We start from the raw sequence: 17910 nt of genomic DNA, 5'->3' as shown, positions 1-17910 counted from the left end.
AACTTCCCGTCTGTATGCAGATTCATCATTGTCTCGAATGAGTCCGATCACTGTTGTATCATCTGCAAACTTCAGTAGTTTAACAGATGGATCGTTTGAGATGCAGTCATTAGTGTATAGAGAGAAGAGAAGTGGTGAGAGTACACAGCCTTGGGGGGCACCTGTGCTAATTGTACAACAAACCATGCTGTTGTTCTTCCCTACTATGAGGTAGCAGAGCGAGGGACAAGACAGATTTTGTAAGGAGACGGATACACCGTCACTCCTATTATGGGTTTTTCACTGAGCTTCTCCACTCCTTCTGGGGCCTGCACCCTAAATTTCCTCAGCAGGTTGGTGAAAAAAGTGAAGAACTCAATCCTTGTAAAGAGTTCTCCCAAGCAGATCCGAGCACCTATGGTGAAAATAAAATAAAAACCAGAACATTAGTTATAGTGACATGTATACAGTGAAAGGCTGCAAAACGTTTTACTACCACACTGTGGGTATAGCTTATTGTGAGGATGTGGCTTGGTGATCATGTGATCGGGTAGGAGTGGCTTGCCGACCATGTGACCAGGTGGGAGTAGCTTAAAGGTCATGTGACTGGGTGGGAGTGGCTTACCAACCAAGATACGTTTTCAAATAGGTGCCTGGACTCTTTTTCAGTTCATTAAGCCACATTATTTGAAGAGAAACAAAAGGGACAAATTATAGACAGCATTATTGGTTGAGGAGCACAGTAACATTTTAAGGCTTTGTACTGAACCCACAAGGTTCAGTATGATAACACATTAGGCAAGAAGCTCAATTTTCTGTCATTGCTATAAAAGTTCAGTTCTAGATAATGATTAAAGTGATTAAAGCATTTATGGGTTAAAACATATTATTTAATTATTTCCTATTTTAAAAGTAATTAAGGATCATACTAAGGTACTAGAGAAGGAAGGACAATAAAAAAAACTACTAAGTATACCTGTCCTTTGTGCCCCAATCTGTGCCTTTTCAGGAAGAATCTAAAAAATGAATCTAAAAAATGTGTATTGGTGGAGCAAGGCCTCCTTCATTCTGTAACCCCTATCAAATAACAGTAATAGAATCCATCGGTAGTTAGTATAAATTTCATGAAATAAACTGTTAGGAGATTCTCGAACTGGGAGAGCCAATGTTGACAAGGTCAGCCAATGAATATGCATAGCAACTAAGTCAGCTAATGGGAGGTAAACACTTCTGAGTCTGTGCAGAGACTCAAAACTGAAAACTGAAGCTTAAAGCTGGGTGTGGTTACATAGACCCCGAACTGTTTATCTATTTTATTTATTTATTTATTTATTTATTTGTTTGTTTGTTTGTCAAACAAGTATAGTATTATAGTACATATTAACATAACCTAATAACATAAGTAATAGAAAGGATAATAAGACAGTAGGACAGGGACATTAGGCACAAAAGTCCACTTATGCATGCCCCTTAGAGACCTCTTAGAAAAGGGGAGAGGTCAATTGTAGATAATGTAAGGTTGAAGATTTTGGGGTTGGGGGAAGCAACAACAGAGTCAGGTAATGAGTTCCAGGCGGTGACCACTCTATTGCTGAAATCATATATTCTGCAGTCAAGTTTGGAGTGATTTACATTCAGTTTATATCTATTACGTGCTCTTGTGTTGTTGTTGTTGTTAAAGGTGAAGTAGTCACCGATAGGGAGTACATTATGATGTATGATTTTATGAATTTATGATTTTTATCTATACTGGAGATATTTGTACACCCAAATTTCATGCAATCAGGAAAGGTAATAGCATAATAATAAACAACTGTTAGATGTAAAAGAAGATTTAAAAACAAGGAAAGTATTAAATGAAGAAGGTATAAAACTAGAGTAGTGGGCATATTTGCAAATACAAACAAAATACATGAAGGATAAAAGGAATCAGGTATAAAGATAGAGACAACCGGACTGGGCAAAACACTATTAAGAACAGAAGAAAAAATGATGAGAAAAGTATATCGCTATGTATTAGAACAGGCATTATGGGAGGAACAAGTTAAAGAGACCATGATAAAATGTTGCAGAGATGTTGGATTCAACATAAATTTAGATGTTTGGCAAGATTAATGCAAAGAAACAGAAAATTAACATTGGCCACCTCTTATAAAGAAAACCTCTATAAAATGTTTTATAGGTGGCATGTTCCTCCAGTAAGACTGGCCAAAACGAAGCAAAATATATCAGGAATATGTTGGAAATGCCAGAAGACCTTCGGAACATATCTATCTATCTATCTATCTATCTATCTATCTATCTATCTATCTATCTATCTATCTATCTATCTATCTATCTATCTATCTATCTATCTATCTATCTATTAGATTTATATGCCGCCCCTCTCCATAGACTCAGGGCGGCTCACAACATACAATAAAACAATTCACAACAAATCTAATAAATTTTAAAAAACTTTAAAAAACCCATTATTAAACCAGACATACACACAGACATATCATACATAAATTGTATAGGCCCGGGGGAGGGGGGAATCCCTCAATTCCCCCATGCCTGACGGCAGAGGTGAGTTTTAAGGAGTTTAAGGAAGGCAAGGAGGGTGGGGGCAGTTCTAATCTCCGGGGGGAGTTGGTTCCAGAGGGTCGGGGCCGCCACAGAGAAGGCTCTTCCCCTGGGTCCCGCCAAACGACATTGTTTAGTTGAAGGGACCCAGAGAAGGGCAACTCTGTGGGAACTAACCAGTCGCTGGGATTCGTGCGGCAGAAGGCGGTCCCAGAGATATTCTTGTCCGATGCCATGAAGGGCTTTATAGGTCATAACCAACACTTTGAATTGTGGCCGGAAATTGATCGGCAACCAATGCAGACTGCAGAGTGTTGGTGTAACATGGGCATATTTGGGGAAGCCCATGACTGCTCTCGCAGCTGTATTCTGCACGATCTGAAGTTTCCGAACACTTAGCAGCATATAAACACTTAATTTATATGCTGCTAATTAAATACAGCATAAGTACAACAACAATAAAAACAGTTAAAATCTAATAACAAAAATCAATAACAACAATAATATAAAAAACACACCTACTTACAATCAGCCTATATTGACTTTAACCAAGGTTAATCTGATATCATGGGGATTTGCATCATTAAACATTTCTTACAATTTTCCTCTCCATTGATGCAGTTACACATTGTGGGGAACAGTTCCTTCATTTTTACCATTGCTCAAATGCCCAGAAGATATAAAGAAAATGTAATTTTGCTCTTTAATCTGCGTTTTCAAATGAACAGTTGGAGAGAGAATTCCAATCACTTTCCTTAGAAGCAGAAGAAATCTGTATTGGCAGTTCTGTGTTAGCAAATACTTCAGAAGAGAAGGATTTAGGGGTAGTGATTTCTGACAGTCTCAAAACGGGTGAACAGTGCAGTCAGGCGGTAGGGAAAGCAAGTAGGATGCTTGGCTGCATAGCTAGAGGTATAACAAGCAGGAAGAGGGAGATTGTGATCCCCTTATAAAGAGCGCTGGTGAGACCACATTTGGAGTACTGTGTTCAGTTCTGGAGACCTCACCTACAAAAAGATATTGACAAAATTGAATGGGTCCAAAGACGGGCTACAAGAATGGTGGAAGGTCTTAAGCATAAAACGTATCAGGAAAGACTTCATGAACTCAATCTGTATAGTCTGGAGGACAGAAGGAAAAGGGGGAACATGATCGAAACATTTAAATATGTCAAAGGGTTAAATAAGGTTCAGGAGGGAAGTGTTTTTAATAGGAAAGTGAACACAAGAACAAGGGGACACAATCTGAGGTTAGTTGGGGAAAAGATCAGAAGCAACTTGAGAAAATATTATTTGACTGAAAGAGTAGTAGAGGCTTGGAACAAACTTCCAGCAGACGTGGTTGGTCAATCCACAGGAACTGAATTTAAATATGCCTGGGATAAACATATATCCATCCTAAGATAAAATACAGAAAATAGTATAAGGGCAGACTAGATGGACCATGAGGTCTTTTTCTGCCGTCAATCTTCTATGTTTCTATGTTTCTAAATCCTGCACATTACCTGCTCCAAAGGGCAAAAATGCTTCTTTTGTGACAAAGTGTCCTTCTTTGTCCAGAAAATGGTTGGGGTTGAATTTTTCAGGTGTTTCCCATTGTTCAGAATCAAAGAGAAGAGAGAGCATGTTTTGTAAAATAATAGTTCCCTAAAATAAAAGAAATAAAAAAAATTAAACTTCAGATTCTCTGTTTATATCATATTGCATATAACAACAACAACAATAATATGACCTACAATGCAGATTTGGCAAGTGTTCTGTCTGGGTCACTCCGGAAGCCAAAACCAACCCAAAAAGATAAGCCAGACACACCGGTAAAAGGCAAAGGCAGTTTATATAATTCAAGGAAAACACAGGTAACAGAAAATGTCCTTACAAACAGGAAAAACACTGGAACTTCAAATATATCCATGAAGGCAATAGTCCATGAAGCAATACCAGATTCTTGCTGCCAAGACGAAGCTGTAGATAGCAAACATACGCCTCCCACGAGTCTTCCAGACTGCTAGGCCACAAGCCAAGATCAGAGACGCTGAGAATCAAAGCAGGTCACCGCAACTCCAACTGATAACACTCCACATGGCTTCAAGGGCTTGCCTGCCTTTTAAACCCTGCTGATGAGGACCACACACCCAGCCCGGCTGTTTCTCATTCAATGTTGATAATATTTCTTTAACTGTTGCTTTCTTTGCTCTGACTGTCTCTGTCGCATGTCAATGACAGCTTGTGCATCATCACCTAATGATTCCAAGCTACTGGCTGGGGAGAGGCCCCCCCCCCGGGGCTCTCATGCTGTTCTTCTTCGTCCCATTCCTGACTGTCCCCTCCCCCGTCTGACTGCTCAGCCCCCTCCTCTTCGCTGTCCTCCTCCTCCGGGCATGGAGCCAGCAGAGACGCAGCCGGTCCCTGAGCAGCCTCAGGCTGAACCACAACAGCAAGGAGGCTGATGAAACAATTGATCATATCCTCAGCAGTTGCCAGAAAATCGTACAGTCGGACTACAAACAGAGGCACAACTACTGTACGTGGCCCAGATGCTCCATTGGAACCTGTGCCACAACTACCATCTACCAGTGGGATCATAAACCTGAGAAAGTAGTTGAAAACAAACATGTCAAAATACTTTGAGACATTCAAATTCAAATTGACAAGGTTTTGAAACACAATACACTGGATCTCATGATTGTGGAAAAGATAAAAGTGTGGATCACTGATGTCGCCATACCAGGTGACAGTCGAATTGATGAAAAACAACAAGAAAAACTTAGCGGATATCATGATCTTAAAATAGAACTACAATGACTCTGGCATAAACCAGTACAGGTGGTCCCAGTAGTAATTGGCACACTGGGTGCTGTGCCAAAAGACCTCAGCCATAATTTGAAAACAATAAACATTGACAAAATCATGATCTGTCAGTTGCAAAAGGCCACCACACTTGGATTTGTGCACATCATACAGAAAAAAAAAATCACACAGTCCTAGAAGCTTGGGAAGTGTTCGACTGGTGATATTGTGATACAAAATCCAGCATATCAACCGTGTTTGCTCCGTAGTACTGTTTTTGTGTGTGAATAAAATAATAATAATAATTGGAAGGGACCTTGAAGGTCTTCTAGCCCAACCCCATGCCTAGGCAGGAAACCTTACACTACTTTGGACAAATGGTTATCCAACATCTTCTTAAAAACTCCCAGTTTTGGAGCAACTTCTGGAGGCAAGCTGTTCCAATGATTAATTGTTGTCAGGAAATTTCTCCTTAGTTCTAAGTTACTTTTCTCCTTGTTTAGTTTCCACCCATTGTTTCTTGTTTTACCCTCAGGTGCTTTGGAGAATAGTTTGACTCACTCTTCTTTGTGGCAACTCCTGAGATATGGGAAGATTGCTATCATGTCTCCCCTAGTCCTTCTTTTCATTAAACTAGACATACACAGTTCCTGCAACCGTTCTTTGTATGTTTTAGCCTCCAGTCCCCTAATCATTTTTGTTGCTCTTCTGAGCACTCTTTCTAGAGTCTCAATATACTTTTTGCATCATGGTGACAAAATAGAATTACATAGAAACATAGAAACATAGAAGACTGATGGCAGAAAAAGACCTCAAAGACCAACTAACTTCAGGAAGAGGGAGTTTGTGATCCCGCTGTATAGAGCGCTGGTGAGACCAAATTTGGAATACTGTGTTCAGTTCTGGAGACCTCACCTACAAAAAGATATTGATAAAATTGAATGGGTCCAAAGATGGGCTGCAAGAATGGTGGAAGGTCTTAAGCATAAAACGTATCAGGAAAGACTTAATGAACTCAATCTGTATAGTCTGGAAGACAGAAGGAAAAGGGGGGACATGATCGAAACATTTAAATATGTCAAAGGGTTAAATAAGGTTCAGGAGGGGGGTGTTTTTAATAGGAAAGTGAACACAAGAACAAGGGGACACAATCTGTTAGTTGGGGGAAAGATCAAAAGCAACATGAGAAAATATTATTTTACTGAAAGATTAGTAGATCCTTGGAACAAACTTCCAGCAGACGTGGTTGGTAAATCCACAGTAACTGAATTTAAACATGCCTGGGATAAACCTAGATCCATCCTAATATAAAATACAAAAAATAGTATAAGGGCAGACTAGATGGACCATGAGGTCTTTTTCTGCCGTCAATCTTCTATGTTTCTATGTTTCTAATAAAGACTGCGGCTTCTGGTCACTTAGGTGGGTGACTTTGAGCCAATCCTATTCTATCAGCCTAATCCACTTCACATGGTTGTATTGTGGTAAAAATAGAAGGAAGGACTATTAGTAATCTCACCACCTTTTAGCATAAAGTGTAGTTCAATGGATCTCTCATATCTAGATCTAGCTCTAAGAATGCAAATCTTGGAATTCACACCTTGGGAATGAGAAACCCATGGAGGTAAACATCCTTTGTACATTGTCTTGGTACTCCAAATAACGAGATGTATTTGTATCTCATGATCTCATGAATCACAGCATTGGTGTAGGGCAGATTCTTCCGATCTCCATAACAGATGGAGCGAGAGGAACACAAAACATCTTGGATCTCCTTGTGGACCTTATCTGGGGGGAAAAAAGAAACGTTTATTGAAAATCCCATAGGTTACACCGTAGGCAAGAAAAAACAAAATGCACGGGTGTAGAACATGCTCAACAACAGTAACCGAAGTGTTCTGTCGGGCTCTCTGGTAAACTCCTCCCAAAAATTCACAGGTACCAATTTCAGACACACACACATTTGAAAATTCAAAACAATGTTCTTTATAATGAAAATTCCCTTAAACCAAGCCCTCTTTTGGTATAGCAAAGAGCATTGGTCTCCAAACAAACTGGTAATTTATACAAGTCCCTTATCAGTCCTGTGATACTTAGCTTGCAGCTGTGAGGCAATTCACAGCCCTTCTTCTTTTACAAAGTGAAACACACTTTGCCCTGGTTTAGTTTCAAAGTGGGAAAAATCAGTACACAAAAGGTCAAAGTCAGTAAAGCAGTCACGAAACACAAGGATCAGATAATCCTCCACAATGGCCAAACCCACAGGCTGCTATTTATAGCAGCCTCACTAATGACCACAGCCCCACCCAACCACAGGTGGCCTCATTTTCTTTGATAATAATCTCTCAGTTGTTGTTGCCTATGCATCGCTCTCCGCATGCGTGGCTGTATCATTAACTCTTGTTCTGAATCTAAGGAGGAGCTAGATAATTGATCTCCTTCTGAGCTGTCTGCCACACTCTCCTCCTCCCTGTCACTCATGTCTTCTTGGTCAGAGGAGCCTTCACCATCAGATTCCACCGGGGGCAAAACAGGCCTGCAGCATGTGGATGTCTCCCCCACATCCACAGTAATTGGGGCAGCAGCTGGGCCAGAGCTAACCACAACACGTAGGAGGGATTTTTGTGCCAAAAAAGCCCATGCAGTCCTAGGCTGCATCAACTCAGGGATAGTATCAAGATAATGTGAAATGAATGTGCTCTAAACTGCACTGGTAAGACCGTCCCTGGGATATTGCATCCAGTTTGGTTATCATGATATAAAAATAATATTGATACTCTAGAAAGAGTGCAGAGAAGAGCAATGATTGGGGAATGGAAGCCAACCTTACGATAAATGGTTGCGGGAATGTGGTCTGTTTAAGTCTGTTGTGGTTGGCTTTGGGCCAGCTCCTGGAATGAGGACTGTGGACGTTGGTTTGGGAGAATCCTCAGGTTCCCAGAGACTTGTCTTACTGCCAACAGCTTCGGACAGTGAAGATTCTTTGTCAAGGGCAGACGCTGGGAGTGAAACAGAATTGGAAGGTGAGGTAGATGCAGGCAGCCCATTAGCTAATGACCCCATTAGTGAGTCATCAGACTCAGAGGAAGATAGGTTAATAGATGCTCGTAGGCGCAGGTTTATGATGAGAAGGGAACAACTGCACAGGTATCATAATAAGGGAGAACACCTGTGGCTGGGGCAATTAGGCTAATGGGGCTGCTGATAAATTGCCAGCATTGCAGAGAGCGCAGGTGGGAGATTATCCATTTGGAGAAGGAGACGTCGTGTTTGCATTTTGTTCCTGGTTTTTCATAGACTCTTGGGAATATTTCACAGCTAAGTAAAAACTTGTGGACTGACTGGAAGAGGTCTGGCTGTGACGTTTCTGTTCTGGTTTCTGGTAGAACTTTAGCTATTAAAAATAACTCTTACTAAATGCAGTATTTCATAAACAAAGAAACTTCATTTTTATTCTCTTCACTTCCGTATTCAAAATACAACTCAGACTAGCAAATTCCTTTTGTCCCATTATCTCTCTTAATTGCATTCCACATACATTCCTTTCAGCCTCCTCCGTCTCCCAAGATTTATGTACTCACAGCATGATTCAAAAACAGCAGGAGTGACTATAAAATAACAGAATGAACTTGCTCGCTCGGGAGCTGAACAGAAACACATTTCATTTTAGCAATACAACATTGAAACTCCACCCTTCTTCTCCACTGGCCCCCTGACATACCAAATACATCACTCCAGTGTTTAACCCATTCCTCCCCTTAATATGTTTTTCCTAACACCTGTTCCTTGCATTTTTGGACCCTTCTGAATTGAGGATTAACCCAGCGAATGTCTGTCTCTTCCTCACTAGATTCTGGACTCATAGCAACATCCTGTGGCTGGCCTCCCACCTGTTGTGGTTAGCTCTGGCCCAGCTCCTGCCCTAAGGACTGTGGATGTGGGGGAGACATCCACATGCTGCAGGCCTGTTTTGCCCCCGGTGGAATCTGCTGATGAAGGCTCCTCAGACCAAGAAGACATGAGTGACAGGGAGGAGGAGAATGTGGCAGACAGCTCAGAAGGAGATCAATTATCTAGCTCCTCCTTGGATTCAGAACAAGAGTTAATGATACAGCCACGCATGCGGAGAGCGGTGCATAGGCAACAACAACTGAGAGATTATTATCAAAGAAAAGGAGACCACCTGTGGTTGGGTGAGGCTGTGGTCATTAGTGAGGCTGCTATAAATAGCAGCCTGTGGGTTTGGCCATTGTGGAGGATTATCTGATCATTTGTTGTGTTTCATGACTGCTTTACTGACTTTGACTTTTTGTGTGCTGATTTCCCCCCGCTTTGAATCTAAACCAGAGCAAAGTGTGTTTCACTTTGTGAAAGAAGAAGGACTGTGAATTGCCTCACAGCTGCAAGCTAAGTAGCACAGGACTGATAAGGGACTTGTACAAATTACCAGTTTGTTTGGAGACCAGTGCTCTTTGCTATACCAAAAGAGGGCTTAGGTTAAGGGAATTTTCCTTATAAAGAACATTGTTTTGAATTTTCAAATGTGTGTGTGTCTGAAATTTGTACCTGTGAATTTTTGGAAGGAGTCTACCAGAGAGCCCGACAGAACACGGAGTGGGCAGGCTGCTAGTGGTGGAGCCGCCCCGAGCAGCGGGACGGATAAGCAGACTGACTGCTTGTGGTGGAGCTGCCGTGAGCGGTGTAGAAGAGCGATGTGGCAGCCGAGCAAATGGGTGGCTGTTACTTATTTTATTTTAGCCGGGTTTTTGAGACGTTTTGCTTCTCCACTAAAAATTCTACTTTATGGTCACCTTGGATATCCAGATGAATTGCCATGAGTAGCAACGCCCATTTTAAAGAAACAGCAGTTGAATCTGCCCCAGCGAAGAAGAGGTCAGTGATGGTATGAGTCAAGTTGTCCTCATCAAGGGTAGAATTTGGATCATTCTTGCTCTGTAGTTAACAGTGAGAAAGGTAAAATAGAAATGATATATTGGTATAATGAAAGCAACGAAAGGAATGAAACGAATGGGAAATACGTTTTTAAGTTTTTTAAAACAACCCTTCCTCCTATGTATATTGATATTGTTATAGTTAGATTAAGAATTTGATATGAATTTTTAAAAATTAATTAATTAATTAATCAATTTATTTATTAGATTTGAATGTTTATCTTTTCTTTCCTTCCTGGCATATAAAGATAAGTAAATTTGGAAATTTTGTGTTGGTTATGTGTTGGTTAAGTGTTGGTTAAATGTTGGTTATGACCTATAAAGCCCTTCATGGCATCGGACCAGAATATCTCCGGGACCGCCTTCTGCCGCACGAATCCCAGCGATCGGTTAGGTCCCACAGAGTTGGCCTTCTCTGGGTCCCGTCGACTAAGCAATGTCGTTTGGCGGGACCCAGGAGAAGAGTCTTCTCTGTGGCGGCCCCGACCCTCTGGAAACAACTCCCCCCAGATATCAGAGTTGCCCCCACCCTCCTTGCCTTTCGCTAGCTCCTTAAAACCCACCTCTGTCATCAGGCATGGGGGAATTGAAATTTCCCTTTCCCCTAGGCTTATAGAATTTATACACGGTATGCTTGTATGTATGAGTGGTTCTTTAAATTGGGGTTTTTAAGATTATTTTTAATATTAGATTTGTTTACATTGTCTTTTTATATTGTTGTTAGCCGCCCCGAGTCTGCGGAGAGGGGCGGCATACAAATCTAATAAATAGATAGATAGATAGATAATTAAAATAAATAAATAAAATTTATTTTGTTAAGGGCAGTTATGGTAAAATGACGGTTTTAAAAAGTAAGAATGAGTTTAAGAATATAAGAAATGGATTGTAGCATGACGCCACAGTTTTGGCAGATAAATAGCAAATAAAGGGGAAGAGCCTTCTCTGTGGTGGCACCGGCTCTCTGGAACCAACTCCCCCAACGGATTAGAACTGCCCCTACTCTTCCTGCCTTCCGTAAACTCCTTAAAACCCACCTTTGCCGTCAGGATGGGGGAATTGAAACACCTCCCCCGGGCATGTTCAATTTATACATGGTATGCTTGTGTGTGTGTCTGTTAGTATATGGGGTTCTTTTAAATCTTTAAATATTTTAAAGCTATTTGGATTATTTATGATTTGTTCTATCTTGTTGTGAGCCGCCCCGAGTCTTTGGAGAGGGGCGGCATACAAATCTAAATAATAAATAAATAAATAAATAAATAAATAAATAAATAAATAGCCACGAGAAATTGAGACAGCTAAAGGCAGTTTGAATTCAAATCAGGGCGAAGGAGAATATCTGAAATCCGGATGATAGGATTTGAAAAGGAGGTAGCACAGGATGAATGATATGTACCAGAATAAATTGGACAAATAATTCAGAAATTTGGATTAAGAATTTGACATTTGATATTATATTGTATTGTATTCTAATTTGAGGTATGTGAATTTGATTCTCTGTAAAGTGAGGAAAAACAATAAAACTTAATACAGTGATACCTCATCTTACAAACCCCTCATCATACAAACTTTTTGAGATATAAACCCGGGGTTTAAGATTTTTTTGCCTCTTCTTACAAACTATTTTCACCTTACAAACCCACCGCCGCCACTGGGATGCCCCGCCTCCGGACTTCTGTTGCCAGCGAAGCACCCGTTTTTGCGCTGCTGCGATTCCCCTGAGGCTCCCCTCCATGGGAAACCCAACCTCTGGACTTCCGTGTTTTTGCGATGCTGCAGGGGAATCCCAGCAGAGAAATCCCAGCATCACAAAAACGGGTGCTTTGCTGGCAATGGAAGTCCGGAGGTGGGGTTTCCCATGGAGGGGAGCCTCAGTGAAATCACAGCATCGCAAAAATGGGCGCTTCAGCCGGCAAAAGGGGTGAATTTTGGACTTGCACGCATTAATCGCTTTTCCATTGATTCTTATGGGAAACATTGTTTCATCTTACAAACCTTTCACCTTAAGAACCTCATCCGGGAACCAATTAGGTTTGTAAGACAAGGTATCACTGTACCAAAAAAAACCCAGTGAGAAAGGTAAAATGTAATTTGTAGACATTTTCCTATTGTTATGTCTTCCTCCACAAACCTAATGCCTCCCTTTTCTGGTTCACGATTCATTTTCTCCATGGTGATTGAAGCTGTGATCAAAAGCATCAGGATGAAACAAGGCTAGAGAAAGTGAATATAAAAGCGAGACATTTTGTGAAATGTGCATCCTATTTTTGATAATTTCAGTGGAAATAAATATACTGGAATCCTGTGTTCAGTTCTGGAGACCTCACCTACAAAAAGAGATAGACAAAATTGAACGGGTCCAAAGACGGGCTACAAGAATGGTGGAAGGTCTTAAGTATAAAACGTATCAGGAAAGACTTCATTAACTCAATCTGTATAGTCTGGAGGACAGAAGGAAAAGGGGGGACATGATTGAAACATTTAAATATGTCAAAGGGTTAAATAAGGTCCAGGAGGGAAGTGTTTTTAATAGGAAAGTGAACACAAGAACAAGGGGACACAATCTGAAGTTAGTTGGGGGAAAGATCAAAAGCAACATGAGAAAATATTAATTTACTGAAAGAGTAGTAGATCCTTGGAACAAACTTCCAGCAGACGTGGTAGATAAATCCACAGTAACTGAATTTAAACATGCCTGGGATAAACACATATCCATCCTAAGATAAAATACAGAAAATAGTATAAGGGCAGACTAGATGGACCAGGAGGTCTTTTTCTGCCGTCAGACTTCTATGTTTCTATGTTTCTATATTTGGAACAAGTGAGACATCAACTTTCTTTAACGCAAAGAATTGACAAAACTGTACAAGATGCCCTTGGAGTCTTGGGAATTGCAGGGGAAAACGAAATTATATTTGAAAGTGGCTCTGTCAGACACCCCCTGATTCATTAGAGTAGGAGGAACCAGAGGTTCAGCACAATCAGACTTGCCATCACAGACTTTGATATTATAACTAATCTCAACAAAAGGTGTTTTAACTATCCCATGCAGTGGCTTTCTGGATTGTTATTGTTATTGTTATTGTTATTGTTATTGTTATTGTTATTGTTATTGTTATTGTTATTGTTATTGTTATTGTTATTGTTATTGTTATTGTTATTGTTATTGTTATTAATGTTATTAATGTTATTATTATTAATGTTGTTGTTGTTGTTGTTGTTATTGTTATTGTTATTGTTATTGTTGTTGTTATTATTATTATTATTATTATTATTATTATTATTATTATTATTATTATTATTATTATTATTATGCAACACAGCAAACGAGATCACTATATGCTGGATTTCGTATTTCATCACCAGTCGGGCGCTTCCCAAGCACCTAGGACTGCGAGACCATCTATTAGGGATGTACATCTGACGGGACTGCCAGAAATGGCTTCTGTGAGGTGGCTGCTTTGCTGTGGAACATCATTTCCCCTAAGAACATAAGAACATAAGAAGAGCCATGCAGAATCAGGCCAAAGCCCATCGCGTCCAGCATTCTGGGTCACACAGTGGTCCACCAATTGTCCATGGGATCTTGAGCAGAAAGAGAAGGCAAGACCCTCCCTTTCCCCTGACCCCCAACAAATGGTACCCAAGGGAATCCTGCCTGTCTCAACCAACATAGAGGTGGTACATGGACCTCCGTTTCAATAACCACCGATACACTTGGCATCCATGAATCTGTCTAATCCTGCCTTGAAGCTATGCAGGCTGACAGTTGTCACGACCTCTTCCGGAAGTGAATTCCATCAACCAAGGACCCTCTGGGTGAAGAAATATTTCCCTTGATTTGTCCTCACTTTCTTCCCTATGAGCTTTAGGGAGGGCCCCCTCGTCCTAGTATTGTGTGATAGAGAAAAGAATTTTTCTCTATCCACCTTTTCTATCCCGTGCATGATTTTATACACTTTGATCAAGTCACCTCTTAAACGCCGTCTTTCAAGGCTGAAGAGACCACGTTATGTTTTTCTCCTGCTCTGTTGTTTTTCCAGGTATCATTCTGCCAGATTTTTAATGTTGTAACGTTTTACATATACATAATAAATAATTAAAAATAGACACTTACTTTTTCCATTTCCAATAGATAAAAATCAATGAAATCACGTGGATTCTGCAGATTCTGCGCTTCCTTATGCTGTACAATCTCCTTCTTTGCAAAATTAAGGATAAACTCTGCAGCAGAAAGGGCTTTCTGGTGAGGCCCCGGGAGATATTTCATGATAAATGGGAATATTTCATAAATCTATCAGAAAGAAAAAAAATAAATCCTATTACAAAACCAGAAGATCACATGAAACCATAAATCAATTCTCATAAATTAGAATAGAATAGAATTTTATTGTCCAAGTGTGATTGGACACACAAGGAATTTGTCTTGGTGCAGATGCTCTCAATGTACATAAAAGAAAAAGATACATTTGTCAAGAATCATGTGGTACAACACTTAATGATTGTCATAGGGGTCAAACCCTACACTACTTTTGTTATGGTTCAGCCTGAGGCCGATCAGGGTCCAGCTGCGTCTTTGCTGGCTCCATGCCCGGAGGAGGATGACAGCGAAGAGGAGGGGGCTGAACAGTCAGACGGGGGAGAGGAAAGTCAGGAATGGGACGAGGAAGAACAGCATGAGAGCCCCGGGGGGGGGGGGCTCTCCCCAGCCAGTAGCTTGGAGTCATTAGGTGATGAAGCACAAGCCGTCATTGACATGCGACAGAGACGTTCAGATCAAAGAAAGGAGCAATTAAAGAAGTATTATCAGCACTGAATTAGGAACAGCTGGGCTTGGGTGTGGTCCTCCTTAGCAGGGTTTTAAAAGGCAGGCAGGCCCTTGAAGCCATGTGGAGTGTTATCAGTTTGGAGTTGCGTTATCCAGTCTTGTTTCTCGGCGTCTCTGTTCCTGGCTTGTGGCCCAGCAGTGTGGAAGACCCGTGGGAGGTGTAGGCCTGCTATCTCCAGGGAAAGGGAGGGACATAATCAAAATATTTAAATATGTTAAAGGGTTAAATAAAGTTCAGGAGGGAAGTGTTTTTAATAGGAAAGTGAACACAAGAACAAGGGGGCCCAATCTGAGGTTAGTTGGGGGAAAGATCACAAGCAACGTGAAAAAATATTATTTTACTGAAAGAGTAGTAGATGCTTGGAACAAACTTCCAGCAGACGTGGTTGGTAAATCCACACGAACTGAATTCATTCATTGGCCTGGGCAAGGTATAAAAATTTCAATGGACCCAGGCCTGCAGGCAAAGATGGGTCTTAAAAGCTTTACAGAAGTCAGGGAGAGTGGGCGCAGTATGGATCTCTGGGTTGTTCTATAGGGCCAGGGCTGCCCTAATTTCTTAGGGGATGTAATGGCTCAATAGTTAAAATGCTGAGCTTGTCACCTGGAAAACTGTCAGCCCCGGTTCGAGACCCAAACTCTGGCCAATGGGGCGAGCTCCTGTTATTTGCTCCAGATCCTGCCTACCTAGCAGCTCAAAATCATGTAAGCTTTTAAAACTCACCTTTGACGGCAGGCCTGGGGCCGTTGAGCTCTAACTGTCAGTATGACTGTAATTTAGTTATTTATTTATTCATTTGTCCAATACACAAATACATAGGAAGAAAAATAGACATGTAGTAATATATATAAGGGTAAAAGTGAACTTAGAGGAGAGGATATATGAAAAAAAGAAAATATATATGATAAGTGAGAGAAAGGAAAGATAATTGGACAGGGGACGAAAGGCACACCAGTGCACTTATGTACGCCCCTTACTGGCCTCTTAGGAACCTGGAGAGGTCAATCGTGGAGAGTCTAAGGGAGAAGTGTTGGGGGTTAGGGGTTGACACAATTGAGTCCAGTAATGAGTTCCATGCTTCGACAACTTGATTGTTGAAATCATATTTTTTACAGTCAAGTTTGGAGCGGTTCGTATTAAGTTTGAATCTGTTGCGTGCTCTTGTGTTGTTGCAGTTGAAGCTGAAGTAGTCATTGACCGGTAGGACGTTGCAGCATATGATCTTGTGGGCAATACAGTGATCTCTCGATTAGCGCGGGGGTTACGTTCCAAGACCTCCCGCGCTAATCGATTTCCGTGTTATAGTGGTGCGGAAGTAAAAAACACCATCTACGCATGCGCGCCATTTTTTTCATGGCCGCACATGCGCAGATGGTGGAGTTTGTGTGTGGGCGGCGGGGAAGACCAAGGGAAGGTTCCTTCAGCCGCCCAACAGCTGATCTGCTCCGCAGCGCGGAAGCAGCGAGGAGCCGAAGATGGGGTAAAGGCAAAGGGGAAACCCCATCTTCGGCTCCTCGCTGCTGCCGCGCTGCGGAGCGGATCAGGTGTTGGGCGGCTGAAGGAACCTTCCCTTGGTCTTCCCGCCGCCCAGGCAAAGGGGAAACCCCAAGATCGCTTGCCGCTTGCCGCTTGCCGTATTGCAGCTTGGAGCCTTGCTTCGCCTCCTTCGCTGCAATACGGCAAGCGGCAAGCGATCTTGGGGTTTCCCCTTTGCCTGGGCGGCGCTGGGGCCATGCGGAGCCGCTCATCTAGGGGGGCGTGGACCGGCAAGGTGCCCTCCGCTCTCTCTCTTTCTCTCCCTGTTACCGGTGTGGTATAAGAGATAGAAAGAAAGAGAAAGGAGGGCGACTTGTCAGTCCACGCCCCCCTGGATGAGCGGCCCCGCATGGCCCCAGCGCCGGACTCCGCCGTTGCCTCCGCCCTTGTTCGGCTCTGCAGCTGAGAGGCCACGTCCACCCCCTCCTCGGTGTCCCCGGCACCCAGCGTCCCCACGCCGCCTCCACCTCCCAGTAATGCGCCCGACCTCTGCCTCTCTCTTTCTCTCTCATATACCACGCCGGCAACAGGGAGAGAAAGAGAGAGAGAACTAGCGCGGACTTATTTTTTAATTAATATTTTTTGAAAAACCGCGTTGCAGCGTTTCGCGCTAATCGAGACCGTGCTAATCGAGGGATCACTGTACTCAAATTGTGTTTTAGGCGCCGTAGTTCTAGGCTTTCTAGGCCCAGGATTGTTAGTCTATTTTTGTAGGATATTTTGTTTCGAGTGGAGGAGTGAAGGGCTCTTCTGGTGAAATATCTTTGGACATTTTCAAGGGTGTTGATGTCTGAGATGTGGTATGGGTTCCAGACAGATGAGCAGTAGTCTAAGATGGGTCTGGCAAAAGTTTTGTAGGCTTTTGTGAGTAGTGTGAGATTGCCTGAGCAGAAGCTGCGTAGGATCAGGTTAACAACTCTAGAGGCTTTTTTGGCAATATTGTTGCAGTGGGCTTTGGCACTTAGATCATTTGATATTAGTATTTCAAGGTCTTTTACTGAGTGTGGGTTAGCAGTGAGAGATTGTTTATTCAGTTCATATGTGCAGTTTGGATTCTTTTTCCTGATGTGGATGCAAATGAGTGTGGTTGTATGATGTATGACTTGGGTTTTTTGATTGTTTTATAACTGGGCTTAGAACTTTTTTATATTGCTTTTTATATGTTGTGAGTCTTCGGAGAAGGGCAGCATATAAGTCCAATAAATGAATAAATGAACGAACGAACAAATGAATAAATGAATGAATAAATAAATAAATAAAGTG

The 17910-nt window shown here is 41.8% G+C and overlaps 1 protein-coding gene across 1 annotated transcript in view; it reads right to left on the bottom strand.

Moving 5' to 3' along the window:
- Nucleotides 1–203: 203 nt before the first annotated feature.
- Nucleotides 204–17910, bottom strand: part of LOC139168626 (cytochrome P450 2J2-like) — a 92096-nt gene continuing 74389 nt past the window's right edge. Inside the window, exons 8-12 of the mRNA XM_070754249.1 lie at nucleotides 14400–14576; nucleotides 10142–10283; nucleotides 6931–7118; nucleotides 4049–4190; nucleotides 204–394 (exon numbers count right to left, since the gene is read on the bottom strand). Of these exons, the coding sequence (XP_070610350.1) occupies nucleotides 204–394; nucleotides 4049–4190; nucleotides 6931–7118; nucleotides 10142–10283; nucleotides 14400–14576 (840 nt within the window). The remainder of the gene's footprint in view (nucleotides 395–4048; nucleotides 4191–6930; nucleotides 7119–10141; nucleotides 10284–14399; nucleotides 14577–17910) is intronic.

Source organism: Erythrolamprus reginae, chromosome 5 (assembly GCF_031021105.1).
Source record: "Erythrolamprus reginae isolate rEryReg1 chromosome 5, rEryReg1.hap1, whole genome shotgun sequence".
Lineage (NCBI taxonomy): Eukaryota > Metazoa > Chordata > Lepidosauria > Squamata > Dipsadidae > Erythrolamprus > Erythrolamprus reginae.
This window is presented reverse-complemented; position numbering and strand designations above follow the sequence as displayed.